This window comes from Bacillus rossius, chromosome 17, assembly GCF_032445375.1.
Source record: "Bacillus rossius redtenbacheri isolate Brsri chromosome 17, Brsri_v3, whole genome shotgun sequence".
Lineage (NCBI taxonomy): Eukaryota > Metazoa > Arthropoda > Insecta > Phasmatodea > Bacillidae > Bacillus > Bacillus rossius.
The window spans coordinates 27,067,720-27,095,136 of NC_086344.1; the positions used below are offsets into that span (position 1 = coordinate 27,067,720).

Consider the following 27,417-nt stretch of genomic DNA (forward strand, 5'->3'; position numbering starts at 1 on the left):
CGGATGATCTATGTGCAGACGGATGCGAGCATCGAGAACATGGGTTCGGTACTCTACCCGGTGGGTAACGATGATTACGACAGTGCAAAATTCAGCCAAGCAGGAAAAAAAACGATCATAATAATAAGTAAGAATGCCTGGCAGTAGTCTATGCATTGAAGTACACTTGGAGGGCCAGCCATTCGTGCTCCGAACTGATAACCAGTGTTTTATGTGGTTTCAAGTGATCCAGGTGTTTAAGAGTAACCTAGTCAGGTTGGGATGTCCCGGGTGTGGAAAATCAGTTCTCTCCCGAGAACCGAAAGAGAACATGGATTTGGAGAATGATGACACGTGGGAAGAAATTCTGCTGCCGAGCCTTGTTCACTATCCTAACCAACTAGGTGATCCGCAGAATGCCTACACTGTACATGGACAACTACCTGCACCTGGAATATCTCGTCGAAAACAAACAGCATGTGCAGCATGCACAGAATACATCGTGGGATACATAAAACTTTTGGGCCCAATGCATAAATGCACCAAGTGACACCAGATGTAAAGTGGTGGCGAAATCTACCACTGGGAACTAGGAAAGGTGCAAGAGTGGCACAAGTATGTCTCACCAGAGGCACGAGAGCAGTGTTGAGGCACATACATGACAACGGCTTGGGGGCGACCAAATACAAAGAGATATCACTGGCCAGGACTGACTCGCGATGTGCGGAAGTACATGCACATGAACGAGATGTGCCAGGTGCTCAATGCCCGAAGCCCGACGAGGTGATGGGATGGAGCAGCAGCAACCCTGCCTTCTTATCACTCCGTTCAGTCTATCACCCTGGACATTGCATACCCAAAGGGAAGCTCTTCGTCTTGGTGGTAATGGACCTGTTTACATGTTGGGTGGAGGCCTACCCTATTAGCAATGTGCATACCAGTACCATCGCCAACATACTTCAACAAGATGGAACAAACAGCTGACCAAAACACTCTTCTGCATCCAATGATGGACGAATTTGGCTACTGCTATGATCTCGGTAGAGATGGTCCAGGGACACAAACTGCCCAAGCTAGGAGAGTGGGCGGTGTACAGTATGACAGATAAGGATGGGGACCTAGAGGAAAGGCAGAGGAGGTGCACAGCAGAAATGGCAGTCGCAGGCGACCATCAGCAGAATGTATGCGCAACAAATCACACTGCAAACAATCTTGCCACCATCGGAGCTGCAACCCACCATCTATGTGTGTGTGAGGACACACCCCATCTCAAATACACAGTGAAATTATTGTACTGGACTGAGCACATTATGGACAGAACTGCATGTCATACTTCATCAGCTGAGTCACAGTATGTACATGGTATGTACAGGCTCACAGCGATTCCAGACGATCTAGGACCAGTCCACAACCCGTAGAGGAGCTGACTGTGACACTACACAACATGTGCAACTTTTTCGATGCGACTCTCAGCCAATGGACATCAACACACTAGCGGGATGTGGCTGACAACTCAGTAGCTATTCATTGGAGGTGCAGGCGTGGTAGACCAGCAGTACCACATCAACAGGACATGGCAACAAACCCAGAAGCAAGTGTACCAGAAGCAGCACTGGAAGGCGACACGGGCGCAGCACCACAGACAAGATGGCAGGAAACTGGACTCTTTCATATTTACCTATATTGTTATTTTCCCTTTTGTTTAGTTCTTTTTTTTTTTTTTTTTACATTTTCTAGTTTGCAAATTGTATTTTGGAATGATGCTCGAATGCTTCGTATGGCCTCGAGTACAAGTGGAACGAATCGAACAATCATTAAGTTTAATTGCAGACCTCAAGTCTTAAAGATAACTATATGTCTGTGCCTTTCTCCCCCCCCCCCCCCCCTGAAAGAATAATAAAAAAATTATTTTGAAGTTAATGAGCAGGTGTTAGTAATTGTGCGAAATCATGGCGAAAGAGCCCTATCAGTTTGATGATATAGATGGATTTTGGGCAATTATTCTTAGCGTACGTTTTGTTTTTTAAATTTATGTGGAGTAAATTGTGTTTACTATCATCTATTTAAGTTTTGCTTTCTTGTTGGCTTCTTATATGGATTCAAACTCTACCGCAATAGTGATAAATTTTTGTTTTTATTCAATATAATTTTTTTTAATTACCTTTTGAACATACTATAGAGATTGATGATACAATATGCACTTTTTAGTGCAGTAATATTAGTTATTACTTAACATTTTACTTTTTATTTCTCATGTTTATGTTAACTTAACCTTACACTTATTCTGTTTGTAATTTTAACTCTACAAATAGTTACGTAAGAAGTCTTTATTTTTATTAAATTTGTGCGTTAATTTCTGCTTTATCTGTGAGATGCTTTTAAGTTAACTGAAAAGCATTACCAGTAGATGGGTCCAAAAATAACAATTCCGAAAATAGATTGTTTACTGGAGTTTACAGTCGAAACCATAACTGGATTTTGTGTTAAGGGTAATTTTTCCGTATTACATATCCAAGCTTATTCCCTGATCCTAATGGCATTATCCTGCATACATGGATCCTATGGTACATGATGCTTGCTATTTCAATTTAGTATGTTGAAATATCCTGACCATTACAAAAATTTGTAATGTAAAATGAATATGAAAGAAAAACTTCCATAGAATCTGACAAAATTATTTTTTATTGTGATATTTGAGTTTTTGTTTGGCCAGGAACTTTTGACGAATTAAATTAAAACGGCAATAAAAACAGGATCATTGTTGACAGGCTCTTGCCATCAGGATTAAGGGCTATACTAGGATAGGTGATATGGAACTTTTACCCAAAAGTGCAAGATCTTAATGTTATGCTATTCATTCACAGATTCGTCGGTACATGGAAATATAATTTTTGTAACTTCAGAGCCATACAGACTGGAAATGTGACCAACATAAACATATTAATTGAAGTCGCAGCTTATTGTAACTAATTAATTGACAAAATAAATTTTATCCACGTGCAGTCTTGATACCACGTTTTAAGGCCTACAATTTTTATGTCTCAATACAACTTTTTTTCATATATTAATCTAACTTAGTTCCAAAAGCAGCGACTTTAAACATTTACCACCGTCTCTCATCTTAATGCGTGATGCGGAAGAGATGTTCAGCTATAATCAGTCATGTCCATATTTAGCTGTGTGTAACCTTGCAAGTTTCACCCAAATATTTTAAACATTACAGTCGTGAGTTTTCCAAAATTATCTAAATGTAAACTTTTCTTTTTCTTTGCAGATAGAGTGGAGGGACCCCTGGCTTATTGGCTTAATATTTTTCCACGTTTTCATAACATTGACTGCTTTGCTGACGAGAAATTACAGCAATTTTCAGGTGGTTCTATTTCTCGTCTTGCGTAAGTATGCAATTGGCTACACCGCGGAACTTTACCATGAAATGAAATGTAACGTACATTATTATTTTTGCATTATATGATTTCTTTACAGCCTAGAAGGTAATTATCTATTTTCTATGATCTAATTATTAGGACAGGGGTACATATAAAGAAAAAAAATTACAAAAAAGTTATATTTTAATTTACTGACATTTTTCGAATTATTCTGTAAAAGTCAAAGCTTTAAATATATATATTGGTGGGGGGGGGGGGGGGGGAAACTAACTAAAAACAGGTCTTTTGAGGTTAATTCTTTGTAATTAAACACACTGAACAGATTCTTGAACGCTCTGTAGATACATGCATTTCTCCTTTATACCTATTAATTTCTACGCCATATTATGTTAATGTCACCTTTCAAAATCTCATAACTTCCCTGTGGACAGTCAAGACTACTCGCAAGTTCGGAGCCTTGGGTTGTAGGCAACACCGCACTAGATGCTCCAGCGAGCGTCGCACCTACGACTCTGTCTCACTGATACAGATACATCCCTGGATAGCAGGCCTATGGAGATACTAGTTTCTTTAATGTGAAGCGAGTATCAAATTTAATGTTTAAAATATTCGCAAAGTCGAATCGAATTGTGAATATTGAGATTGGCAAAGCTGTATTATACTTTATTTTTCCATAAAATACAGGATTGAAGTTAAAAAAAAATTGTCCTTTAATGTTTGAAACTAAGTGATTAACTAATTGGTCCCTATGTATAACATTATTCAATAAAGTTTATAAAACATATATGCGTAATATTAATGCTGAGCATTCATAAAAACAAACAGTCTCCTACCTTTTAATTTTTATAAGTACCTAACCACATTTATTCAAGCACAGCATATACAAAAAAAAAACTAAATTTTTTAACGAGTGAATCTTGGGCCCCCAAAGAAATAAAGCTTTGCAACAAATGCAGAGCTTCACAACGGAAGCTTCAAATAAAACAAATAGCAGATACCCTGGTGAAGTCAAATGAAATATTAAAAAGAGCTTATATTGATTCGCCTAAGTCAGAGTATTGCTCAGGCCTACTGAATAGGTAGACCCCCTAAAGCATGTAGATGCCAGATGCTGTACAAGATTGGGTAAATATGTAGTGTAGCGGTATTTGCGGAAAAAAAAAGTTAAAAATCCGAAAATACTTTTATTATATGCTCTTTAACTTCCTCTTTTCATTAAACCTGGCGGAGATAAGAAATTTTTTAATACTTTAGGAGATATCGCCGTTATTTTGCAATACAAGACCTGTGCAATCATTCGACTGCCACAATTTTTTTATTTTGCTGTGTGTTCGTGAAAGCCTAATTAATTAAAATAGTTGATTAGGTCAGGTCAGTTACATTATAAATACTTTCAAACTAGGCGGACATTAAAAATAATGTGAATTAATTTTAATGGTTGGTTAGTTTTAAAGTATTTATAATGTAACTGACCTGACCAAACAAACCGGGACAAAGGATGAACAGTAGGGAACTCACATAAATTTTTTTTTACTTATTACTTGTGCAACAATATCCAAATAACAAATAAAACATTAAAATTTGAAACGTTTAAAAACACTCCTAAGTTAGAGGCGGGTACAATTCCTTTGCCGTTAGTAGAAAATGATGTAGTCGTTCACCTACGTCGCGAATAAACAAAAAAAATTCATACTCGTAAACAAGAAACAATTGTGTATGCCGCATGAATGCACAGGTATTGTGATGAAAATTAAAAAATTTGATATCTCCTAAAGTACTATTTGGAATTTCTTATCTCTCCACCGGGTTTAATGAAAAGAGGAAGTTGAAGAGCATATAATAAAAGTATTTTCGGATTTTTGACATTTTTTTTCTTCGCAAATACCGCTACACTACATATTTACCCAGGATTGAGTCCTTGATCTTCATGGATTTTTTTTTTTTTTTGAAATTGCTTGCAGTGCTGCTGGTCTACTTCTCGGAGAGCATCAATGAAATTGCCGCCAACAACTGGAAGTGAGTTTCTTGTTCGCGAGTGTGAGGACTTTGCGTGATGCGACCGTGCCTCTATACAAAATCTCTAACTTGTAACCCCGGCCTTCAGCAATCTCAATGACCTTGATCGCTATAGTGTACCAACTTAACACTTGCTAGCTCGACAGTGCAATCTCAAAATAGTTCAAGGAATTAAATTTACCAATTAAGTACCAAAAGGAAAATAAAAATTAATTAAATATAAAACCATTAGATATAGCGACCGGCAAGTAATAACGCACGGTTGAGGCAGTTACCAACATGGTAACAGACTGAAGCGCAGTCAAATATCAGTAGACTTTCACCTGATCACAATCAATAATTGCACCATATCAAATTCTGATCAAAAATAATATACCTACCTATTTGTTTTCTTCTTTGGACCGGCAAGCATTGTTTGTGTATTGTCGATGGAAATGAAAACATTGCAGATAGACCGTGTACTGTGTAGGAAAACATTTTTTTACAGTCAATTCTGTATGTTGTGTGTGTTCGTTAAACTGTGTTTTAATGCAGCTTTTTTTGGACTTAGGCCATTGCAGGTTTGTCACTGTTTATCGAGGAAAAATTCCGAAAATCAAAAAATATTTTTGATTTTCAGAATTTTTTAATGACAAAGAGTGCAAAACTGCAATAGCGTATGACCAAAAAACTGCATTAAATCAAAATTTCCCATCGCATGAATAATTTAAAGAACGAAACTGTGTTTTAATAATTAAGGGTAGGTATTGAAATTCAATGGTGTTCAGCTAATCCGAACAATTTTAGGTTAAAAACAAATATTTAAAGAAACTTGAATATTTTTATTTAAAAAATAATTTATGATGTCTTGATCCTGCTATCAGCATGTGTAGTGATTTTGTGCATGTAAAAGTGTTGAAGGCTGTGTTATGTGATAACTTTAAGCTGATGGTGATTTGACATAATGCGCTTCCATTACTGCGATTCTTCAGCTAATCCGAAAATATGGTAATACGAATAGGTTTCCGCCCCAATTACAGCAAATCCGTCTTAAGATTTGTAGAAATTTGATTAAAAGGCAATAATTTTTATGTATTTATGGGTCCAGTGCTAATTTTTAAAAAAAAAATTATGATAGAGGAAGTTTTTATAAATTGGGATTTTCTTAGGAGGGTTTTCTGTAGTTCAGATTAGCAGGCAGTGACATAACTAGACTAGTTTCCACCCGGAGCAATAACTCATCTTGACACCCCTTTTGTTTCAAACCAATCCAACCAAAACCTTTCTCCACAAAAAAACCTCAATTCGCCACATTCCAAATATTTTCGACTCAACTGATATGCTAAATAAGTAGATTTATTTGCAGTTATTTCATTTTTGATGCATGAAAAGTAGGATTGTACGTGAAAAGTAACAGTTTTTAAATATTTTCTATATATAATAATGTATCTTTTACAAATAGTACAGTTCATCTGCTCTGCCATCCAACTTTTTTTTTTGTGTTCTAATACTACGATATTCAAGTAAATATCTATAATAAAAAATTAACTCTGCCAGTTTAGCACCCCTCCAAGTGTAGTGCCCGGGGCACAAGTCCCGTCTGCCCCCCCCCCCCCTCACCCTTTCCTCTTATACTTATGTCCCTGTTAGCGAGATTCCACTGTATGTTAATGGACCGAGCTCAACGGGAGGGACAGTAAAAGGTCAGACAGGGAACCCGGAGATGCCCAGGGAAACTGGCTGAACTAAGCGTGCGGGAAGCGCGCTGTGAAACACTGGCGGGCACGGAGTGTGTTGTGTGTTGCAGCGTGTTCTCGAACCAGCAGTACTTCGACAGCAAGGGGATGTTCATCTCGCTGGTGTTCGCCGTGCCGATTCTCCTCAACTGCATGGTCATGGTGGTGAGTGCTTTTCCGTCGGTTTGGAAATGATTCGAAAATGGAGATAACGGATTCAGTTATGTTCATATTTCACAAGGGGAGGTAGGTAGGCTACTCGTCTTCATCGATTTTGTCCTGATTCACAGTATGTGTTGGGCTTGACTATAATTGAAAGTGTCGCTAGTGGAAACTCCGTATGGCCAAGCTGTTAGGAATTTTAAAAAAAAAAATTGTCATGGATTGGTTAGTACATAAGCCTTTATGTAAGCGTAATTTCCAAGCAGTGGTTGGCGTAGCGGCAAGACTTCAGGTTCGTAATGCGAGGGTCGTGGTTTTGAGACCACGTACAGATACCTTTTTTTTCTTTGGCTTCTTTATAATTTGTTGTATTCATTGTATTTATGCATATAGTCTGGCACGATTGCTGCTTCTGCTGTTTTTCTGATGAATATCACTCTAGCACATGAAATTCATGAAATATATATTAATAAAAGTATCTTATTTTTTATACAGAGACCTTGTGTATGCTTTAATTATAATTCCTTCTTGGAAAGTTAATTCGTAATCCCAAATTTTTCCACAATTAAGTGCCTGTTGAAGTGATGATGCCATTTGTCTTATGTGAAAATACGTATAAATAAATACAAAACATCATGCATTATTTTGGTTCATTTGTGGCGTGGGTATCGTAAAAATTGGAAAGAAGCCAAAGAAAAATGTTTCCGCATGGGGACTCTAACCCGCAAACCTCACATCACGATTCTAAACTCTTGCCGCTGCTGATGAATACTGAAAATTGTCATGGTTTTCGGTCAACTCAAAAATAAAATTTTCCAAGGAAACATTTGTCCAGATTTTCTTCAGTGTACATTTTAAGTCACTTTTTGGTTTGCAGAACCAGTGAATTGCATCATTTCGGTTAATTTTTTTGAGGCTTTTAAAAAAGGGTGAGATTCTTTTCTAGGTTCCATAGCAAATATTTCAGCAGAATTTGCCAGGAATGGCACTTAAGGATCAAACAGAACCTAGGTTAACCTAGGTTACTTGAAGCTGTGTTTATCGAGGCACTACTGTATTTATTGTTTTGCTTTGCATTTCAGTTTATTGGTGTTATTTTTGTTTTGTTGCTATTCACCGTAGTCTTGCCTCTGACGATGATGACGACGACGACAAATGATATTGACGCGTGTTGCAGGCCAACTGGCTGTGGCAGTCGAGCCAGCTGATGACGCGTCTCAGGTTGGCGCAACTGAGGCAGGCGCAGTCCCGCCAACAGCAGAAGCAACAGCAGCAGCGTGCCGACACGCTCGCGGCCCGTCCGAAGCTCGACTGAGTCCGAGGCGAAGGCTCTCGGAGAACCCGCGGGGTCGCGCGGAGGCTAGTCAGTCGTTGACGGTGGTTTGCCATGCCCGAGGTTCCGTGTGTTCGTCTTGGCGAACCGGCGTCCTCTCATGTTTTTTTTTTCTTCCTCTCACGTGCCTGGCCGTGCGGCAAACATATATTTTCTCTCCGCCACTTAGTTTCTCTCCGAGCACCTCCCGGCCTGGGCCAAACAGTTTGCAGAGCTCCGGGTGTTATCGCTAGGGACCGGAAAAATTTGCGGGTTCAATGACCTCTAGGATGATCTTCATAGTTCTACATACACTCCGTCAAATGTCACCCTCCCATTGGCTGCTGTCTTGTGAAGGTGTCCCAATGTAGCGGCCTGTGCTTTGGTTGAGTGTTCCTCACTGGCCCAGAGTCATCTGGGTGAGTTGTGAGCCAATAGCAGAGGCAGCACTGAGGTATAACTATATGAATTTTAGGCTGTCGTGAAATGAATCCGCTGATTTTTCCAGTCTGTAGTTATCGCGCAGTTTGCAAACCTCTCAACAGTTCATGAAAGAGTCTGATTACGAATAGCATTTAAGGGGCTCGTCTAGTCGGTAGCTGATAAGCGCGACGCTCGCTAGTGCTTCTAGCGCTGTGTCGCCTCTAAGCGCGAGGCTGTGAACTGGCGTGCAGTCTTCTCGTCGTCACAGGACAACTGCGAAATTTGAGCGGTGACCGTAAAATTATATGGCATAGAAATGAAGGTAAAGTTGCTTTCAAGAATATGCACCAGTTGTTTTACGCCTAAAAATTACTCTGAAAACACACCTTTTCGCCATTTTAACTCTTCTGAAAATACAGTTAAAAAAACAATCAGGAAAAAAAAAAAAAAGAACATTTCGGCCCTCAGCGATATCGGATATCTTGGCGGTTTCGAAATAGCGTTGTTTTTCCTGAAGCTCTGAGCACATTGTGTGTGTCCGGGCAGACAGCCCTTAAGAGCCATTTCAGTTGTCTGCACAAGTTTCGTTTCAAGTTTGAATGCTTAATTTTTTTTTTATTTTTTTTTATTTATTTATTTAGAGACTGGTAATAATGCTGTTCCCACTATGGCTGTGGGTGTGAAGAATTCTAAACATGGTATTTATTGCAAGTGTTATAGGGAAGTGCTGAAAGGTTCATCTTTAATATTCAATCATAAAATAGTAACGTCAGTGCTTAAAGTCTCATATGGAGGCGATGTTACCGACGAGAAAGCAGCACTTCAAACCCAGTGTCTGGCGCGTAGAGGGTGTGAGACGTGAGGTGCGATGGCCAGTGTTGTACCTAGCACCTCTACGCTTCTAAAAGCTCGTGCGCCCGGTCAGGTGTACCCCTTAAGTTGTTCACCGGGCATAGTCTGCTAATTAAGGTGCAGGTGTGTGACTCCTTTTAGTTTCTCTATCCCGGCTGTAACGTTGTAACACATGCAACCGTTCAACTGTTCTTGCCTGTCTGTGGAGACGATCGTAGTGCAGTTGTGTTAATAATTGTTAGTACTTTTAGAGTGTAATTCGTAGAGTTTTTTTTTCCAGTGTCAGTATTTAGCAGCGCCTCTGTTTATGATAAATAGTTTTAAACTTGGTTTGGCTGGGAATATGAAATGTGGTAAAATGGTGCACTAATGTTTTCTCCCGTAGGTGCATCCTTGCTGGCATTTGATATTGGTACAGTTTTAGATGAACTAAACTTCTTCACATTTCGTTTTCCGGATGTATTGCATTTTGAAGTTGTTTTTTAATACATTTGTTTAATGCATGATTTTAGGCTGTATTACCGTATTGTCCTGAATATGAGTCAGAAATTTCGCCCTAAATTTTTTAAAGAAAAATGCATACCCGACTTGTATGCCGACATTTCAGAAATTGCAAGACAAAAATTTGCATAATTTTAAACATGTTGTAATGTACAAATTGATGAGTTGCAAATTGTAAAATATTTTGTATATAAACTATGTTTTAATATGTATATCATGTAACTAGCAAGTTCCCAAGAAGTGCATTAAGTTTTTTTTTTTTTTTTTTTTTTATGTTTTCAAATTATCTAATTTTTTTTGTCCTATATATTAAACTGAATATGCAAGCTGACCATATTCGGGACAGTATGTATTTTACAGTATTGCTCATATTAATAAGATGGTACAAGCTTTTGCAAATTTTATTTACAAATATGATTTAATATGATTAATTTTGTGTGTATAATATTTGCATCTTTTATTCGAGATATATAGACCCAAAGTACTTGATGATTTTTGTGTGAATTTATTAGTGTTTGTTAAGTACAAAATTGTATGTATCACTTAATAATTATTGATAGGCTAGATCATGTGTTCAAAAAATCCCATTTTATTTTTGTTTGTGTTCAACTTCATAGTCACTCTATTTTTTTTTTGTATATGAGATTAAGTTACCAGTGTCCATGTATGGAGTTAAAAGTTTTACTGAATGTACTTAAATGCTAGAAAAGATTTTAATTGAAAAAAATAAATAAATTTGAAAAGTTATCATTGATGAATTAAGTTCAATTAAAAAATATTTTTTTATGTTATCTTGTATTTTGTTTAATATTGGCAATAGTACCAAAGCTAGAAATTATTTTCTTCCTAGGAATATTTTGTGTCAAAAATCAAACCATCATCATATTTTTGTAATCATAAATTTGGAATCTGCTTTCTATGTGTATGGTTAAATTTGTATACATAGTGTGCAAGTTTCGTGATGTGAGTAGTATATCTTATTAGTAGGGACAAGATATTATGGTTTTATTTTATAGTGAAATTTCATTTTTAAAACATTAGATTTCGGCATTTTTATTTTTATAAGTGCTTTTTATAATACATACTCCACCAGAATAGTGGTGGTATTTTTGTGATACATTTTTTATGATAAAATAGTTTGTAATAAATTGGTCTATAACAGATGCATTCAAAACAATAAAAATTAATTTGTGATTTAAAAGTTTTGTAAAAGGAGCTGCATAGTGAAACAAATTTAATTCATTTTTTTTTTGGATCTATGAAATTAAAAAAAAAACATTAAAAGATTACTTTTTTGTGATTTGAATTAAGTTTTTGTTAAATTTTGTTTAATTCCATGATATAACCTGCACTTTGGTGTTATCGTGGTGTGTTGGCATGCTTTTCTGTGTTTCAGTTTTATCGCAATTCGCCGTTATAATCTTGTCTCTATTGATCAGTTTATGCATGTAACCCTTTGATGTCCATAGAGTTGTGATGTGAAATTTGACTTAAACTGCTGGTTCCTAACAGTATCGTGAATGTTTCTCCCGTGCTGCAAGAAGTGGAACCGGATCAATGTTTATATCTGTTCTTTTGAGTTTTAGGTGTTCTGAAAATAAGACTGATAAACGTGATAACACATTTTCAAATCATTGAGTGGAGCATTATTAAAGTAAGTACTGCTGTCTGTAATCATAAACGTTTTTTCAAATACTAAACGTATTTACTATTTAGTTTTTTTTTTTGTGCCTTAAAAATTGTTACAGTAGGTTGTGAAAAAGAAATGAAAAAAAAAAAATTGACAGTATATAGTACCATGGTACTACTGCATTCTCATTTACTGGAAAATTGCATTGATTTGATTTTCCTGGGACCAGAAATTTATTTGTTCAATAAACAGAAAAATTCTTCTATTATTTTTGTGTCTGTTTATATTTAGTGTTATGATATGTTATTTAATTCATTCAAAAACAATTTAACACTAAATGGTGCTTATCTCATTATGACAGGTTTTCTCACACATATTGGAAGAAAAATTTATATGATTCTCGTACAAAAGGCAAGGGTTAAATTTATATATTGAGAGTTAAAAAATATATATATATATTTTTGTTTAATTGAAAATTTCAGACACATTAACTACCTACATTAAATTGAAAAAGGGTTAAAAATTTTGGAAAACAAAAAGACTCCTGTAAAGAGTGCATTTATGCTACAATACAAGGAATAAAAAAATATATTCGCGTGCTATGAGCAAATTTTGCGAGAGAAGAAATATTTTTGATCCTTCAGACAACTTTGTTAGATTTTACGAAGCCTTCTACATTAAAATAACGTCGGTTTACATTTTTACAATTCATAATACATAATATAATTTGATGTAATATCTTAAGATTTTATTACACATTTTTTTTTCTAAATTATTGTTCTATATACTATTATAATTTATTACCTGAATTATTGTTTTCTTTAGTTCCTGATCCTAACTAAAGATAAATTGTATGTATGTATTTATATACCAAATTGTACCCTGACTTACGCAAATTTGACTTACACGGTTATCGCTTGGTCCCACCTATTGTGTAAGTTCAGGGTATTACTGTATTACATTTCCAACTAAAAAAATCTTTTGAAAGCTTATGTTGGAATGAAAATAGCGGGACAGACCCAACATGAAATATGTTATGTGACAGTAAAAATTTACTTTATTGTGAACAAGCCATTTTTAACTGTGGGACAAACAGAAACAAACATTTAAGTATAATACATTTTTTTGACGTGACGTCTAATAAATCGATGAACGCCGGCTGCACGCACGAAAAAGTGTCCCACTACGGATGTTCCTGTTTGCTCATTGTACGCATGCGTGGCATCTCTCTTCCACTCGATTGGAACGACCATCGATTTTACTTTTCAATCATATTTTCGTCGTTTGAATTATTAATATTATGTAATTTAATGATCGTCCACCGATTTTCAGCACAATCGGTACGGTTATTTATAAGTAATGTTGAATTATCAAATACGTTTTTAACCAACAATGGTGTTTTACAGTTACACATAATAATTCAAATTACAACCGGGATCTTTTGCACAATGTTTTAAAAAATATTGTAACACTTTATAAATAAGTTTGGTGTATTAGGGATGCGTATTTGTTATAAAATCTAGTTATTAAAACGAAATAATATTATTCCCCTACCGTGAACAAAATTTTTATAAATGTATATATAACCTCTGAAACTATCAATTATCAAATATGGCCTCGTGGCTGAGCGGTCAGCGGGGCTGTTTTTTAATTGTAAGGTTGTCGGTTCGAATCCCGGCAGGTGCAAAATTTTTTTTTTTGAAATTGTAAAAATAAATACGGCGCACGTAACATTTCAAAAGTAATAAATATATTTGAATAATAAATGCTAATAAAAGTAAATTTATTAATTAAATTGTACATTTCATTTCACTCCTTTGTATCCATACAAAATAGTGATAATTCAATAAAAATGATTCAATTTTATTCATAAAAGTATGCAGAGGTAGATTTTATCATACAAAAGATAGAAAAATTAAAAAAAAAATCTTCCTCAAAGAATATAATATTTTAATGCCTAAATGGTTTGGTTGTCAAAAACCTATTACGGCTCAGTCTCAGGCCGAATATGATATTTCCTTTTCTTCTGGATCAATCATTTCATCAATGTTTTGTTATGACGTCACGTTAAACTATCGTCCGTAAACCGACTTTACAAACAACCAATTTTTTTTTTTAGTTACATTTATACTATATTATATACAACCACCATCACTGTTTACATGTTTCTTAGATTTGATGTGTTTACAAAAAAATTTGTTTAGTACTAATTTAATATTTATTTTTTAGAAAACCATTTAATGTTAACATACATATATTAATTGTTCCCAAACCAAATAGATTAAAATAAACCTTTAAAATATACGAGCGTCCACGAAAAAGCCTTGCACCCTTAATATTTACACCATACCATAAAATATATGTTTTTTAGAATAAACCTAACTTTTAAAAAACAGAACTTGGGACCATATTTCAAGTAGGTACTTAGTAAATTTTATTCTGGACCTACGTATGTAATTACAGTAGAACCTCATTTTTACGTACCCGCGATATACGAATTCCCGCGGTTAACATATTTTTTTACATGCACTGTCAATTTCCCTATACTAATAATGCATTCTTTTCCCGCCTTGTGCAAATGCATTTCCCACTGTTTACATAGAATTAGTGCTGTATTTCGTGGCGAACCATCGGAAAATTTAGAGAAAACAATAAATTCTCAAAATGAATAGCGTGAAGTTTAATTATTAAGCATTACTGCATGAGTGTATGGTCACCACAGCTTCGTTTGCCATTGTAAACAACTTCCTTTTTTTTTGTGCCACGTTGTATTGTACACCATACGGCCATAAACCAAACGTATGGTGACATAAACATGAAAATTAATGTTCTTTTCTTAGCGTTCCCCTTTAATCTTAAATGTATTATGCATGAAAATAAAGGTGAAAACTCACATTTTAAATAATACACAAAAGAGTGGATTACTGTTCCATTATTAAAATACGTTTTAAGCAACGTACAAGTTTCCTATAAATATGGCATCTTCGGCGATGTTCATTTTAAACATTAGAAACATTCTGAAAAGTCAAATGGCTGCAATGAATATCCAAACAATGCAATGGCAATTTAACTTCTATTCCTCAATGTAAACAATTATATTGATGGTGGTAGCTATCGTTTTATAGTATTATTTCTCAAAAAATCTGAAGAAAAAAAAACTTTAACACGTAATTAAATACAAAGTTCAAAAATCAATTGTGTTACAAAATTTCAGCACCAAGTGGCTATATCAAGATGCTTCAACATTCTCATCTCTTACACAGCAAATTTCATGTTTAACTTTCGGCAATAATGAAGAACGGTGATATTGGATATATTTATAATTTTAATCATGTGAGATAGTGAAGTTCTAGTTAATATATAAAAACGTAACCGTCTCTGACATAATATTTAGTGTGGTGTATATTTTCTAGGGATGGGATTTTCGAATCTTGGATTCGTTGAATATACCGAATCCTATGGATTCGAGGATTCGTAGGATCCGAGGTGGGATTCGAGGTTGGATTCGAGGTGGGTTTTTAAGAGTTTTAGGTAGTAATAAAAAATTGTAGTGCTGGGCGAAGTTCGAAAATTTCGAACCGATTCGAACCCTTACGTTCGGTTCGTTTCGGTTCGAAACCTCTTTAAATATATTCGAAAAACCAAACGTTCGTTTAAAAAAAATTAAGTACGTTTTTCTAATTTTCTAACCCCCATTTGAGACCATTCACAAAACAGCACAACAAAATTCCATTACTTGTAATATTACGACTTTTATCGCATAATCGTCGCCTCAACAGTTTCAAGCGCAGACAAAATAAAAACAAAAATTATTAATCGTCGCATAACTCGCATAGCATTTTTTCATATAGGCGTGCTTTGTTTTTTGTTTACTTTAGAGAATTTTGTATGCATTTCTCGTACTACGTAATATAAACTATCGTACAAATGCCAAAGGTATTGTATATTATACCTTTAACTATAGTGCGTGTACGAGAAGTGTTGTAAAATCACCAAAGATTGCGTACCCCATACGTTAAACTAAAGCGCATGTACGAGAATTTTCGTATTTCGGCAAAACTAACGTGATTAAGTTAACACAAGACAAATGCGGTAGGAAATGATTACACAAATTACGTATTTTAAATTACTGGGATGTATTTATTTTCTTTGGCCATTTTGGTTATAACAGTCAGGTACTGAAAATATTAATTTAATCTTGTGTATTAAAAGTACTGGTACAGTAAATTTTACAGTACGGTACTAAGTTGACTAGCATAGTCACGGCAGCCATCATTATTTCTCGTGTTTTCTTTTTTCCGACGGAAATTTCTATAACCACACTTCTTACATTACGTTTACAATATTATTGTTCTTGAGGTGATTTGCGATGAGCAGGCTAACGTCGTTTAAGTTTTCCAAATGGAGAAAAGATAATGACGACCCAGATGACCCAGAACCACCCCAAAAAATGTCAAGTTTCTTCTGACGAGCAGCATTCTTCCAAGAAAACAGCAACTGCAGTCAGCGGGTTTTGTAATGCAGATAGGTAACTTAATTCACATTCGACTTGTTTTTTAATGTCCTATTAAAAAGTTTTACTTATTAAAAATGTTTCGTTATGTCTACCACAAAAATATGTTATGTGGCCTTATGCTGAATGTTCGTCATCTTTATAATATTATATTTTTTTTAATGTAGGTTAGTGTACACTGAGAAAGGAAGATAGTCTTTTTGAAATTTAGATGGAACTTCTTCATGAATTAAAAGTTGGTATGGTAAATATGTAGAGTCGCGGTATATGCGAAAAAAAAATGCTAAAAATTCGAAAATACTTTTATTCTATGCTCTTTCACTTTCTCTTTTCAATAAACGCGGCGGAAATAAGAAATTCTTAATACTTTAGGAGATATCGAATTTTTATTTTCCATCACAATACCGACCATTGTTGCTTGTTTACGTTTATGATTTTTTTATTTTCGCGACGTAGGTAGAACGACTACATCATTTTCTACTAATGGCAAAGGAATTGTACCCGCCTCTAACGTAGGTGAATTTTTAACGTTTCAAATTTTAATGTTTTATTTGTTGCGCAAGTAATAAGTAAAAAACAAAAATTACGTGAGTTCCTACCGTTCATCCTTTGTCCCGGTTTGTTAGGTCAGGTCGGTCAGCTACATTATAAATACTTTAAAACTAAACAACCATTAAAATTAATTTATATTATTTTTAATGTCTGCTTAGTTTGAAAGTATTAATAATGTAACACCTGACCTAATCGACCATTTTAATTAATTAGGCATTCACGAACGGTAAATCAAGATGCACATAAAGTTCTGCAATTCCCGATTACACCCGAACAATTTACCTTCGGCCAACCTCGGGTTTATTTATTAATATTTATATTTCTCTATTTTAATGTAGCTATACTAACCTAACTAACCCTTCATAGTGTTTTAAAGTGTTTTAATGTAGCTAACCTAACATAACATAACTATAATAAAATTATTTTCAGATTTTAATAGATACTCCTAAACAAGCAACAATGTAGTCGTTCAGCTACGTCGCGAGAAAAAAAAATCATACTCGTCTCGTAAACAAGAAACAATGGTGGCCGCCTGAATTCACAGGTATTGTGATGAAAATTTAAAAATTCGATATCTCCTAAAGTATTTGGAATTTCTTATCTCCGTCGGTTTTAATGAAAAGAGGAAGTGAAAGAGCATATAATAAAAGTAATTTCAGATTTTTAGAATTTTTTTTTTCGCAAATACCGCTACTCTACATGTTCAAAATTAAAAAATTCCATATCTCCTAAAGTATTTTGAATTTCTTATCTCCGCCGGTTGATTTGAAAAGAGGAAGTGAAAGAGCATAGAATAAAAGTATTTTCGGATTTTTAGCATTTTTTTTCGCATATACCGTTACCCTACATATTTACCGTTGGTATATATATAAGCTAAGCTATATAATGTTTTAATTTTACATATGGCTGGAGAACCTTTCTTTCTCACCACTCAATTAAAGACCAAAATGCTGGTCATCGGTTCATTTAATTCAAAACAATTATTTCTGTATGAAATTCGGTTCGGCTCGTTTCGAAACCAGAGAACTGAGGTTCGTCCAGCTCTAGAAAATTGTATACCTAAACTATATTATAAAGGTAACGGAAATAGCACGAACATAAGATAAACTACGCTGCATTTTGTCAATTAGCATAACTACTCAATCATTTCCAGCCTTCAATAATATAATATTGCAGAAAAAAACGTTACTTTTTTAAAATGGTGTCTGTTATACAAACGTATTTTATTGAAAACATAGGAAGGATTAATTTAACAGAATTAGACCGATGCAAACTTACGTGTGTGGTTTTTGAGGTTATTTGCCTCTATTTTATATCAGTTGTATACACTATGTACTTATTTTATAATTTTAAAAATACACATGTGATTTTTTTTTAATACATAGGCCTATGTAATTTTTTAAAATAAATGTGTGATTTTTTTTTTAATAACATGTGGTGAAGTTTAGTGTGGGACTGGGGTTCGAGATTCAATGACAAACACTGAGGATTCGAACAAGGATTCGGATTCGACCAAAATGTGGATTCGTCCCATCCCTAATATTTTCTTATCATTTCCCATATAGTGAGATGATAAAAAAAATTTGAACATTTCCCTCATTTTGCATTTTCCCGGTTTTTACATATTTTTTCCTTGGTCCCTTGAAATATGTAAAAATGAGGTTCTACTGTATACAAAATTATAAATTGCCTTTAGGGTTTTCTGTAAACATAATCAGAATTCTCAGTACCGGTTTTGACGTGTGCCATTTATTTTATTCATCACTTAATTCTTGCCACAAGAGAACTATTAATTTATCAATATTTAATGTAAATACACATCTCTAAAAATATTGGGCATTAAATAATTTTTTTAAGAATTAACTGTTGATGATAACATATTTACCGTGATGCACTGGAAAAAGCGTCAGAAATGTAAAATGGCTGCTCATTGCATCTGTTTAGTTTACTGCGGTGAAGTCCCATTAACATCTCTGCCAGGAATTACCAAAATCAATTATATGTTACACAGATCGTTACCTATATTCATTAGTGTTGGACTGATTCATAAAATGCACCGATTACGATTCCATTTTCGATTCTTTAATTAAAAGTTTGATTCTTCAAATCCCATTTTGATTCCTTAAGAAATTTTTATGATGACGTTCAGTAGAATAATATACTCGGAAAAAAGGATTTTTATGTTTTCAAAATTTTAATTTCATTACGTTTCATTTTCTGTGCACAAATTAACATTAATATTATAGTACATCTTATATCATTTTCAAAAGCATGTTCATTACTCTGAATTACTGGTACTTTGAATTTTTAGCACAAATTTGGCTTTTAAACCTTGCATACAGTTAGACGAAGCATGTGTTCAAACAATGCCAGCAGTCAAAGATGTCTGAAGACACAAATTAGAAATCATGATATAACTTACAAACTTTACATTATCACATCAATTGTAAAGGCGAAAAAAAAAGCTTGTATGGTTAGGTTAAAAATTTTATTTTCTATCTTAACTAAATACTAATCCAAAATATCTACGTGTTTTAAAAATTATAAATTAAAAGTCCAATTTCTGTATGTTTTCTTACATTGTGTAGAAAATGTATTTTGCGGGCTTACAAAAACATAAAACATTGATAGAATTGGTCAGGGTCGATTACAAAACCATTGTATTCTGAATCCTTCGATTCTAGTGGAATCTATGCAACCGACCGATTTCGGTACCGGAATCGACTCATCACTAAAATACATTAGATTGGGAAATTACTGAAGCAAACATCACCATAACTCAAAAACAAATTTAATTTTTTTTCTTCAGTCACATATTATGTGGCTTTTCACGATGACATACAAACTTTCTTCCCGTAGTACGATTTCCCATTTCCTTATCATTTTTAATCATTTTAGGTGATTTCAGCAACCGCAGATGATTGCAACCGCAAACTTCCGGTAATCATTACAATGGTGTTCTTACATAGAAAAGCACTTTCAAACCACAATCAAGTGTCCACCGTCCATTACAAAACAACTTAACTAACCGTGGAAATTATTGGAACTTTGTAATGCAGCGTTACCTAGTTTTGTTTAAGCCTTTCACATGTTTTATGAATAAATTATGTGTGGGTTATTTGTGGTAAATATAGTTACGTATTATTTTATTTTACCAATACACTGGTTTTACTATCATTTGAAAACAACATTCTCGTGCTAATTTCAGTAACTTCCCATCTGTGATGCAATGGAAATACTTTCTATTCAGGAAGTACCCCAAACTTTTTGATTGTGAATTTATGTAAAAGACTTTATGGTATATGGATTATAAATCACAATTCAAGTACATAGCACTTGAAAATTATTTAAATTATTAAATTTATTCCAGATTTACTAGACCCTTTCTGGTGTTATTTTCCTCAGTAAAGTTATTTACATGCTCTCTTTTGAAACACCAAGCTGCAGTTAGAAAACAAATTGCTTTTACGACTGCAAGAATCCCTGGACCAAAGTGGCATTTATTGCATTGGCATCACAGATGTGTGAAATGTAATTGTCAGGAAATTATTTTACTAGTGGAGACAAGATTTTATGATTTTATTTTTAGGCCAATTTTGTTTATAAAAGAGGAGATATTGGTGTTATTTTTTATTTTTGTGAACTATGTTCATTAGTAAAGAGAGCACATTTTTCAACAAATGTGACACTTAAATGTTAAATGACCACTAACTTCACCAAAACAGTGTCATTTTGACTGATAAATGATGCACATTTACAATATAATAATTTGTAATAAGCACGTCTGACTACTGGGAGCAATAAAAATAAATCTGTAATTAATTGTTTGTTTGAAAAATGTACCAAAGTCATCGTAAAATGAAAATTAAGTTATTAATAACAGTTGCAGTATCAATGAAAGTCAATTTTTTTTTTTTCCCAATCTAGTTAGTGAATACATTTTAGTACTAACTCCATGCTAAATAATTTACATTCATTGAATTTCATATATTTAAAGATATAATCTATGTAATCTGAATTGAGTTTAGGTTAAATATGCTGATTAATTTAATGATTTTTGGTTGCATTTCAGTGCTTTACGGTGTAATAACATGCACGTCTGTGCTATATGGTGCATCAACATGCTTTTCAGTGTTATTTCGGCTTTATCGCAATTTACCATATAGTCTTGTCCTTGTTTATTAGTGTCGCGTTCATCCAGTAGCGTAGCCAGGATTTGTGTTAAGAAGCATGTTCCCCCCCCCTATTAAAGCGGGGGTCCTCCCCCGGAAAAATTTGGATTTTGAGGTGTAAAATAGTGCTATTTGAGCAGTTTTCGGTACTTAACTTTAAATATTGTAATGGTAAAAATATTATTAATTTTTTAATAAAAAAATTGCTTGAGTGATGAAGTAAGAAATTAATTAAAGATATTTTAATCAATCCAAGTGCCTTGTCCACATCACTCAAAATCATAAATCATGCTCGAAGCTCGACAATACAAAAAAAAATAAAAATGGTTGGGTTTCGGCAGAACTGGCCTATTCCTGGAAACAATTAGCTTTATCTTGAAGAGTTACCCAGTCAACACCTGCTTATAATTACCGCGCTGGTTAAATACAGTAGGTGTTAAGATATTTGAAAACTTGGGACCCGTCACGGCGTCACAACCTTATAGCTTCTGCTCGTGACAGGGGTGGAGGAAGGGAAGGAGAATCGGTAGGGCTCGCTTACTCTTCCCCTCCAGTGCAGCGGCCGGTGATAGCAGTAAGACACCCAGGCTTTTAGCTAACCTGCTTTCAGATAAGAAAAAAAATGTTGGCTAAGGGGGGGAGGGGTTAGAACCTCTAACCTCCCCCCCCCCCCCCCCCGGCTACGCCCCTGCATTCATCATGCGCTCATCGGGATGTTGTGATTCTAGCATTACACTAAGAGTATGATAATGAGTTAAATTTTGGTTTTATATTATTCAAATAAATTGAGTTGCAAATCAACAAGATTTTACTATTGGTTTCCCAACATTTCATCGTGCACATTTCCATCTGAACTTAAATGTCTTTACAAAGTACAGGAATAGGGGTACTTTTTTGTTTTTGTGTTAATCCTCGAGATACTTTTTTTTTTGTAATATTAAAGTTCTTTGTACTGGATTATGCATGAAACAACTCTTTTTAAGCTTCCTTTTTTTTAAAAAAAAAATAGTCTAACGAACTATTAGGTGCTATAGGCTAAATCGATTTGCAGACAAGGATTTTAAAAACAAATACACCTTATCCCTAGCTTCACGTCTGCATTTCCTCTTGGACCCCATAACAGTACCAGCTGTCTCCCTTTTTCTTCTGAAGTGGGAGAAAATAAATAAAACTATAAACAAGGCCCAGTGTTTAAGAAAATTTGTAATTAAACTAAACTATTGTTCAAAATAGTTGATTTTTGGTAAATTATATTTTTCCTTTTTTTTTTTATTGTTTATAATGGTATGGCTAGATGGTCTGTCCACCTTTTTCTGTTTCATGCTGAATACGCCCGTGGACAGTATGTTACGTTAATGGTATTCACTTCCCATCAACTCCAGGAATTATATTTTTCAAGGTATTCTCCTAACGTAGAATTCGAGATGAGGTCATGGATTGTTAGTTTTTTATTCGTGTGGCCACACACCTCCCCCCCCCCCTCCCTCCCCGCCCATTTGCAATTTTATCAGCTTTTTCCAACCTTATTAAAGGCTCTTCAATTTGGCACGCCCAGGACAACCGCCGTGACAGTCAGTCTACTCTGCCGGATTATCGTACACCAGTATAGTTTTAAAAGGAGATACCAAAGAAAAATGAATGGACTGCACAATGTTATCCAAAACAAGTTGTGTTCAGCTCGTCTTAAGTCAAGAAAGAATACACATGAGCGTTAGACTCTGATATCACTAGGGACACCTGTATTTCGCTAATACATTTCGTGTCAAAGTATTTCACAAAATACTGTAGCTTTTCTCATGTGGTTTTATTGGCTGAGGTCGGTGAGAGATGTTGTCCCGCTCTTGACGGGGCCAACGAGAATGTGGTCACCGTACTGCTGCACCCTCACAATTTACCATGAGCCCATGACTCTTAGAAAAAGCTACAGTGTTTTGTGAAATACCTTGACATGAAATGAAATCGCGAAATACAGATGTCCCTAGATATCACATTGCGTCTCTGAAAAAAAAAAAAAAAATTGTGTGCGAGTCTTTCAGTAATTGCCAGAGATGTGTAACATCTAACCTCGGTAAGGAGCAAGTTAATGTGTTCTAATGTTGCAAATACACTTATAATATGAAACTCAAGCACAAAATTTAATATAGAATTGTTTAAAATAATGCAGAGCATGATTAATATATGCAAATTGTGTTTTCGACTACATTTCATGTGACTCGCACAGTTTCCGGACCCGCCGCTAAAATTCGCTGTCGGAGAAGCTACTTCAATTACTGAATCACTTCACTGGCATATCAAAATTTTAAACTAAAAGCAAAAAATGCCTGAAAATCTTTTTTTGTCATTACGGTGAAGTTTCACTGCGTAACATTATTTGTAAAGCATTTTGAAAGTTTTATTTGTGAGAACAAATTTAAAACCATTGCCGCACTCTGTAAAGGTAGCTTTAAAAACATATTTATGAATTTTTTGAGGTATGTACGTGATATGGTTTATTTATGTGCATTTTCACATTTTTTGTTTGTTTTTTATAAATTATAACCCTTAATTTAAAAAAAAATTATTATGCTTCAATATTAATAAACTTGTAATTTTTTTTTTACTAGGCACAATTCAGAATTTTTCATTTTAATGTGAACATCTTTGTTAAATTTACAATTTTTTTTTTCATTGATATTCATAGTTTTACATTTACGAGTTATACGTGAAAAAATATTTTTGATTGTACCACATTTCAAATAATTCCATGATTGTGTGGTTGTAAATAACTATTATCTGTACTGTTTTATAGTGTAATGTTAAAGTGAATGTTACATGGATGTGTGTACTGAAATAATAATGCAGAAAATGTATTTTAATAAAGGCTTTTCAGTGTAAACATGAGTTTTCGTTCAGATTTCATGGTGAACTATGCCAAACTAAACATGCCAAAACATTATTTTGTGTGGAAACCTTTAATTAACCATGAAAGAAATGATTACTTCAAACTAATATAAAATGGCATTTCTTTCTTTTTTTTTATAAGAAAAATATATTAAAAATTCTAATATGACCTATTAAAAAAATTCGAAAACAATGCTCTCTTTGAATTTTTAGGATCTTTTTATTGTTTACAGTCATTAATTTCGGCTTGTTTGTTTTTAATGTTTTTTGGCAGTGTCAGCATCTTAGCTGTAACTAGGTTTTTTCGTCTTTACTTAGCCATTTAACAATTTTTCATGTTTAAATTATATTTTCGTCAGTACCATATCACTCTGCGTCTCAATTAATAATGTATGTGATATAAAACAAGTGTACTGTGCCAACGATAATAGGCCTAGTATTTATGAATGACATAGAAATTCTTTGTAGTTATTAGATGAAGAGACGAAAGAAATAATTATAAATAATTCTTGTCAAATTTTAATTGTTATATATGTTTACTTAAATTTTTGACTTCAGGTTTTCCCAAATTTTGAAGAACAAAAGAACCTAGTGAGCTGCAAGAAATTGCTAGTGAGAAAATATTTTTTTTTTGTTTTTATTTTTAAAAATTGAAATAAACACTGGAATAATGTGGAGGTTTAAGCAGTAAAATATTCACAAAATTTAAGAATAATTTTTTTTTTGTATTGTGATTCATAAAATAAGTTCACCAGATTTTCAATCACTGCCGGTCATTTCATATAGTACACTTTTAACTTTTTGCCAGCTTCTTTTACAACAGTGTAACTTCCCTGAAAAACAAGGGTGCAAGTCCATATTTGTAGGATTTGCAGCCGTGGAATAGAGGGTGGGGGTGGGGGGCTCATTATTTCTGGTCCGAGTGTTTTTCCTGTGAGGTCAGGGGCGTTTACAGAATTTCATTACAGTGGGGGGGATAGAACCACATTGCCCACTGCTTGCTTCCAAATTTTTTTTTCTTACTCTCTTTGGGATGGTAGATTTTGATAGAGATATTTTGGACTTTCAGGTGTGGTATATCACTTCCCCCCCCTCCCCCATATGAGGGTTAGGCAACACAAGACTTATAGACATATCTGCACATAATATACATATTTTTTTTTTGAAACCTTAAAAAATTACTAGGGATTTTAGGAGTTTATTTTGAAATATCTTAGGTTAATATAGAGAAAAACTTACGAGCATGATACAGATGCTGAGAAATTGCATAGAAGTCAACAGGTTTATTCACATAGTAGTGAAGTGGTTCATAACCTACTATGATCACAAGATTGGTGTTGCATTTTGTTTCTTCCCAAGTTGAAATTTACGCATTTTACCTATGCATTTATTAAAAACTTTAAAAAAAATATATATTTACATTGGAATTTGGTGACGTGCGGTGAAACTTGGTTGACATTGTGGGGGCAAATAATAAAGTTTCATGTTAATGTTGGTATTTTGTCTTTTTTTTCCCCTCCCGAACTGGTTATGTTTGTATCATAGGCATGTGGTTTGTAAATCCAATTTTCATGGTTATTTTCTGTTAAAAGTTTTTTTTTTTTGTTTGTCACAATTTATAAGAAAATGAAAAGTGGAAAACAAGAGTGACTCTTATCTTGTGATGACATAATTGGCTGGAAGATGTTATCAGTGACTGTGATAAGCTCCAGCAGTCAGAAAGTGTATCTGTGCTCCATGTTCATAATTACCGCTCTTACGTCTGCAACAGCCTGAGGTTATCTACGAAGTGGCCTGGCTCGAAGTCAAAGCTCTGACCCAGCTTTGTCCCCGATCGGGATCACGCTGGACTCGAACCCGCGGAGGAATGGACTCAAGGCTTCTAAGTAACTTGACCCATAAAGAAGACTTTATTAAAGCTTTAACCGGGTGCTATGTAAAAATTTTTTTCAAAGTTTGGAGTTTTGGTTAATTAATTTCAATATCTTAATTTCTGAGTAATACAGAAACCAAATGTGCTAAGTGGGGGTTTCCTGATAATGTACGTAAGTGTGACTGCAAAATTTCTGCTTATGCTAATATACCTTGCAACTAAAGCATGTTCCAGCTCAACACAAGAAAGTTTGAAACTGCCTAGAAATTAAAATTTTTGTATTCCCGTCAAAGTTGAGATATATCTAAAAACAAAATTCCAAATATTAGGTAAATGGTGATTAAATATTTCAAATATAGCTTTGTTCTGCGTTAAGTGAACTTAAAATATTCTTTTTTTGAAACAGTTTAAATATAATTATCATTAATAATTAAATAAACAGCTAATTTCCACATAATGAGTCATTGTGGAAAATATTTTGCCCACCCCCCACCCCCTTCCCGCCTTTTCCTTTCCAGGCTCAGATTGTTACATTCTAGATAGTGTGAATAGTGTGTACTTTTGTTGTGGTTTATTATTTTCTTAAAATTTTTTAAATATTATATTGTGTCTCAATTTTGCAACGGAAACACGATTATTCTGTCTCCTTAAGGCACTTCCAAAGTGTATCGTATGTAGTTCGTTTTGCCTGCTGGCCAGACATTGACAATCACAGTGGCTTATCTGAGTGTGTCCCGACAAGAACATTGTTTATTTCAATGTACTGTTATATAATTCCACTAAAAATAATTTATATCAAATTTTTATCAAGTAACATGTGAAAAAAAAAAATGTTTGCCACTTTTATTTTATTACAGGTTTTTTCACTTGTGTAATATGCCTGCTATAAAAAAACATTTGCTGGTTAGTTGCTTGGTTGCAAGTAATGATATATTTATAATTTTCTGAAATTTAACGTCACTCCCTTCCTAATCACTTTTAAGAAAAAAGTAGCTAATGTTCCTTCATCTTATTTTTTCATTAGATAATCACAGATATCTTCAATGTGCTGAATATTTTGAATATATATTTTTTCAAATTCAGTGCATAAATTTGTGCCAAAAAGCTAAATAATCAATTATGCTAGTGCATGGACATAATTTTTTAGAACATCACAATCCATGAAAACTACAGAATTGTAAATTTTGAGCTTATAAAAATTGATCTACCTTGCTTGAGCAAGGCCCTGAAAATTTTAAATAATTCTCACAAAGTATTGTTCAAAAAAATCTCTTTTAGTAAATAATGTTTTTAGTTTTTGTTATTATGTATTATATAGCCTCATGGAAACCCCTCTTCCTTTACCTGTTTGTCAGATTCTGAAAAATTCTCCCCTCCCATTCCTTTTCTGTTTTGAGCTAGATACACCCTTACAGGGGCCATCTTTTCATTATTTTTTTTGTCAATTTTTC

General features: G+C 34.1%; 1 protein-coding gene across 1 annotated transcript; it reads left to right on the forward strand.

The window, feature by feature from the left end:
• Positions 1–1,866: 1,866 nt before the first annotated feature.
• LOC134540988 (transmembrane protein 18) lies at positions 1,867–24,088 on the forward strand. The gene is made up of 5 exons (XM_063384098.1): positions 1,867–1,988; positions 3,254–3,371; positions 5,327–5,381; positions 7,168–7,261; positions 8,436–24,088. Exons 1-5 carry the CDS (start codon positions 1,929–1,931, stop codon positions 8,571–8,573), a joined length of 465 nt encoding a protein of 154 aa, XP_063240168.1. The 5' UTR covers positions 1,867–1,928; the 3' UTR covers positions 8,574–24,088.
• Positions 24,089–27,417: the final 3,329 nt, after the last annotated feature.

What these genes read in the sequence shown, in the direction of transcription:
- LOC134540988 (XM_063384098.1), top strand. Translation starts at nt 1,929, where the DNA reads ATGGCGAAAGAGCCCTATCAGTTTGATGATATAGATGGATTTTGGGCA. An exon ending in TTTGGGCAATTATTCTTAGC is followed by an intron (nt 1,989 to 3,253) that starts GTACGTTTTGTT and finishes TTTTCTTTGCAG; the next exon opens with ATAGAGTGGAGGGACCCCTG. An exon ending in TCAACTGCATGGTCATGGTG is followed by an intron (nt 7,262 to 8,435) that starts GTGAGTGCTTTT and finishes CGCGTGTTGCAG; the next exon opens with GCCAACTGGCTGTGGCAGTC.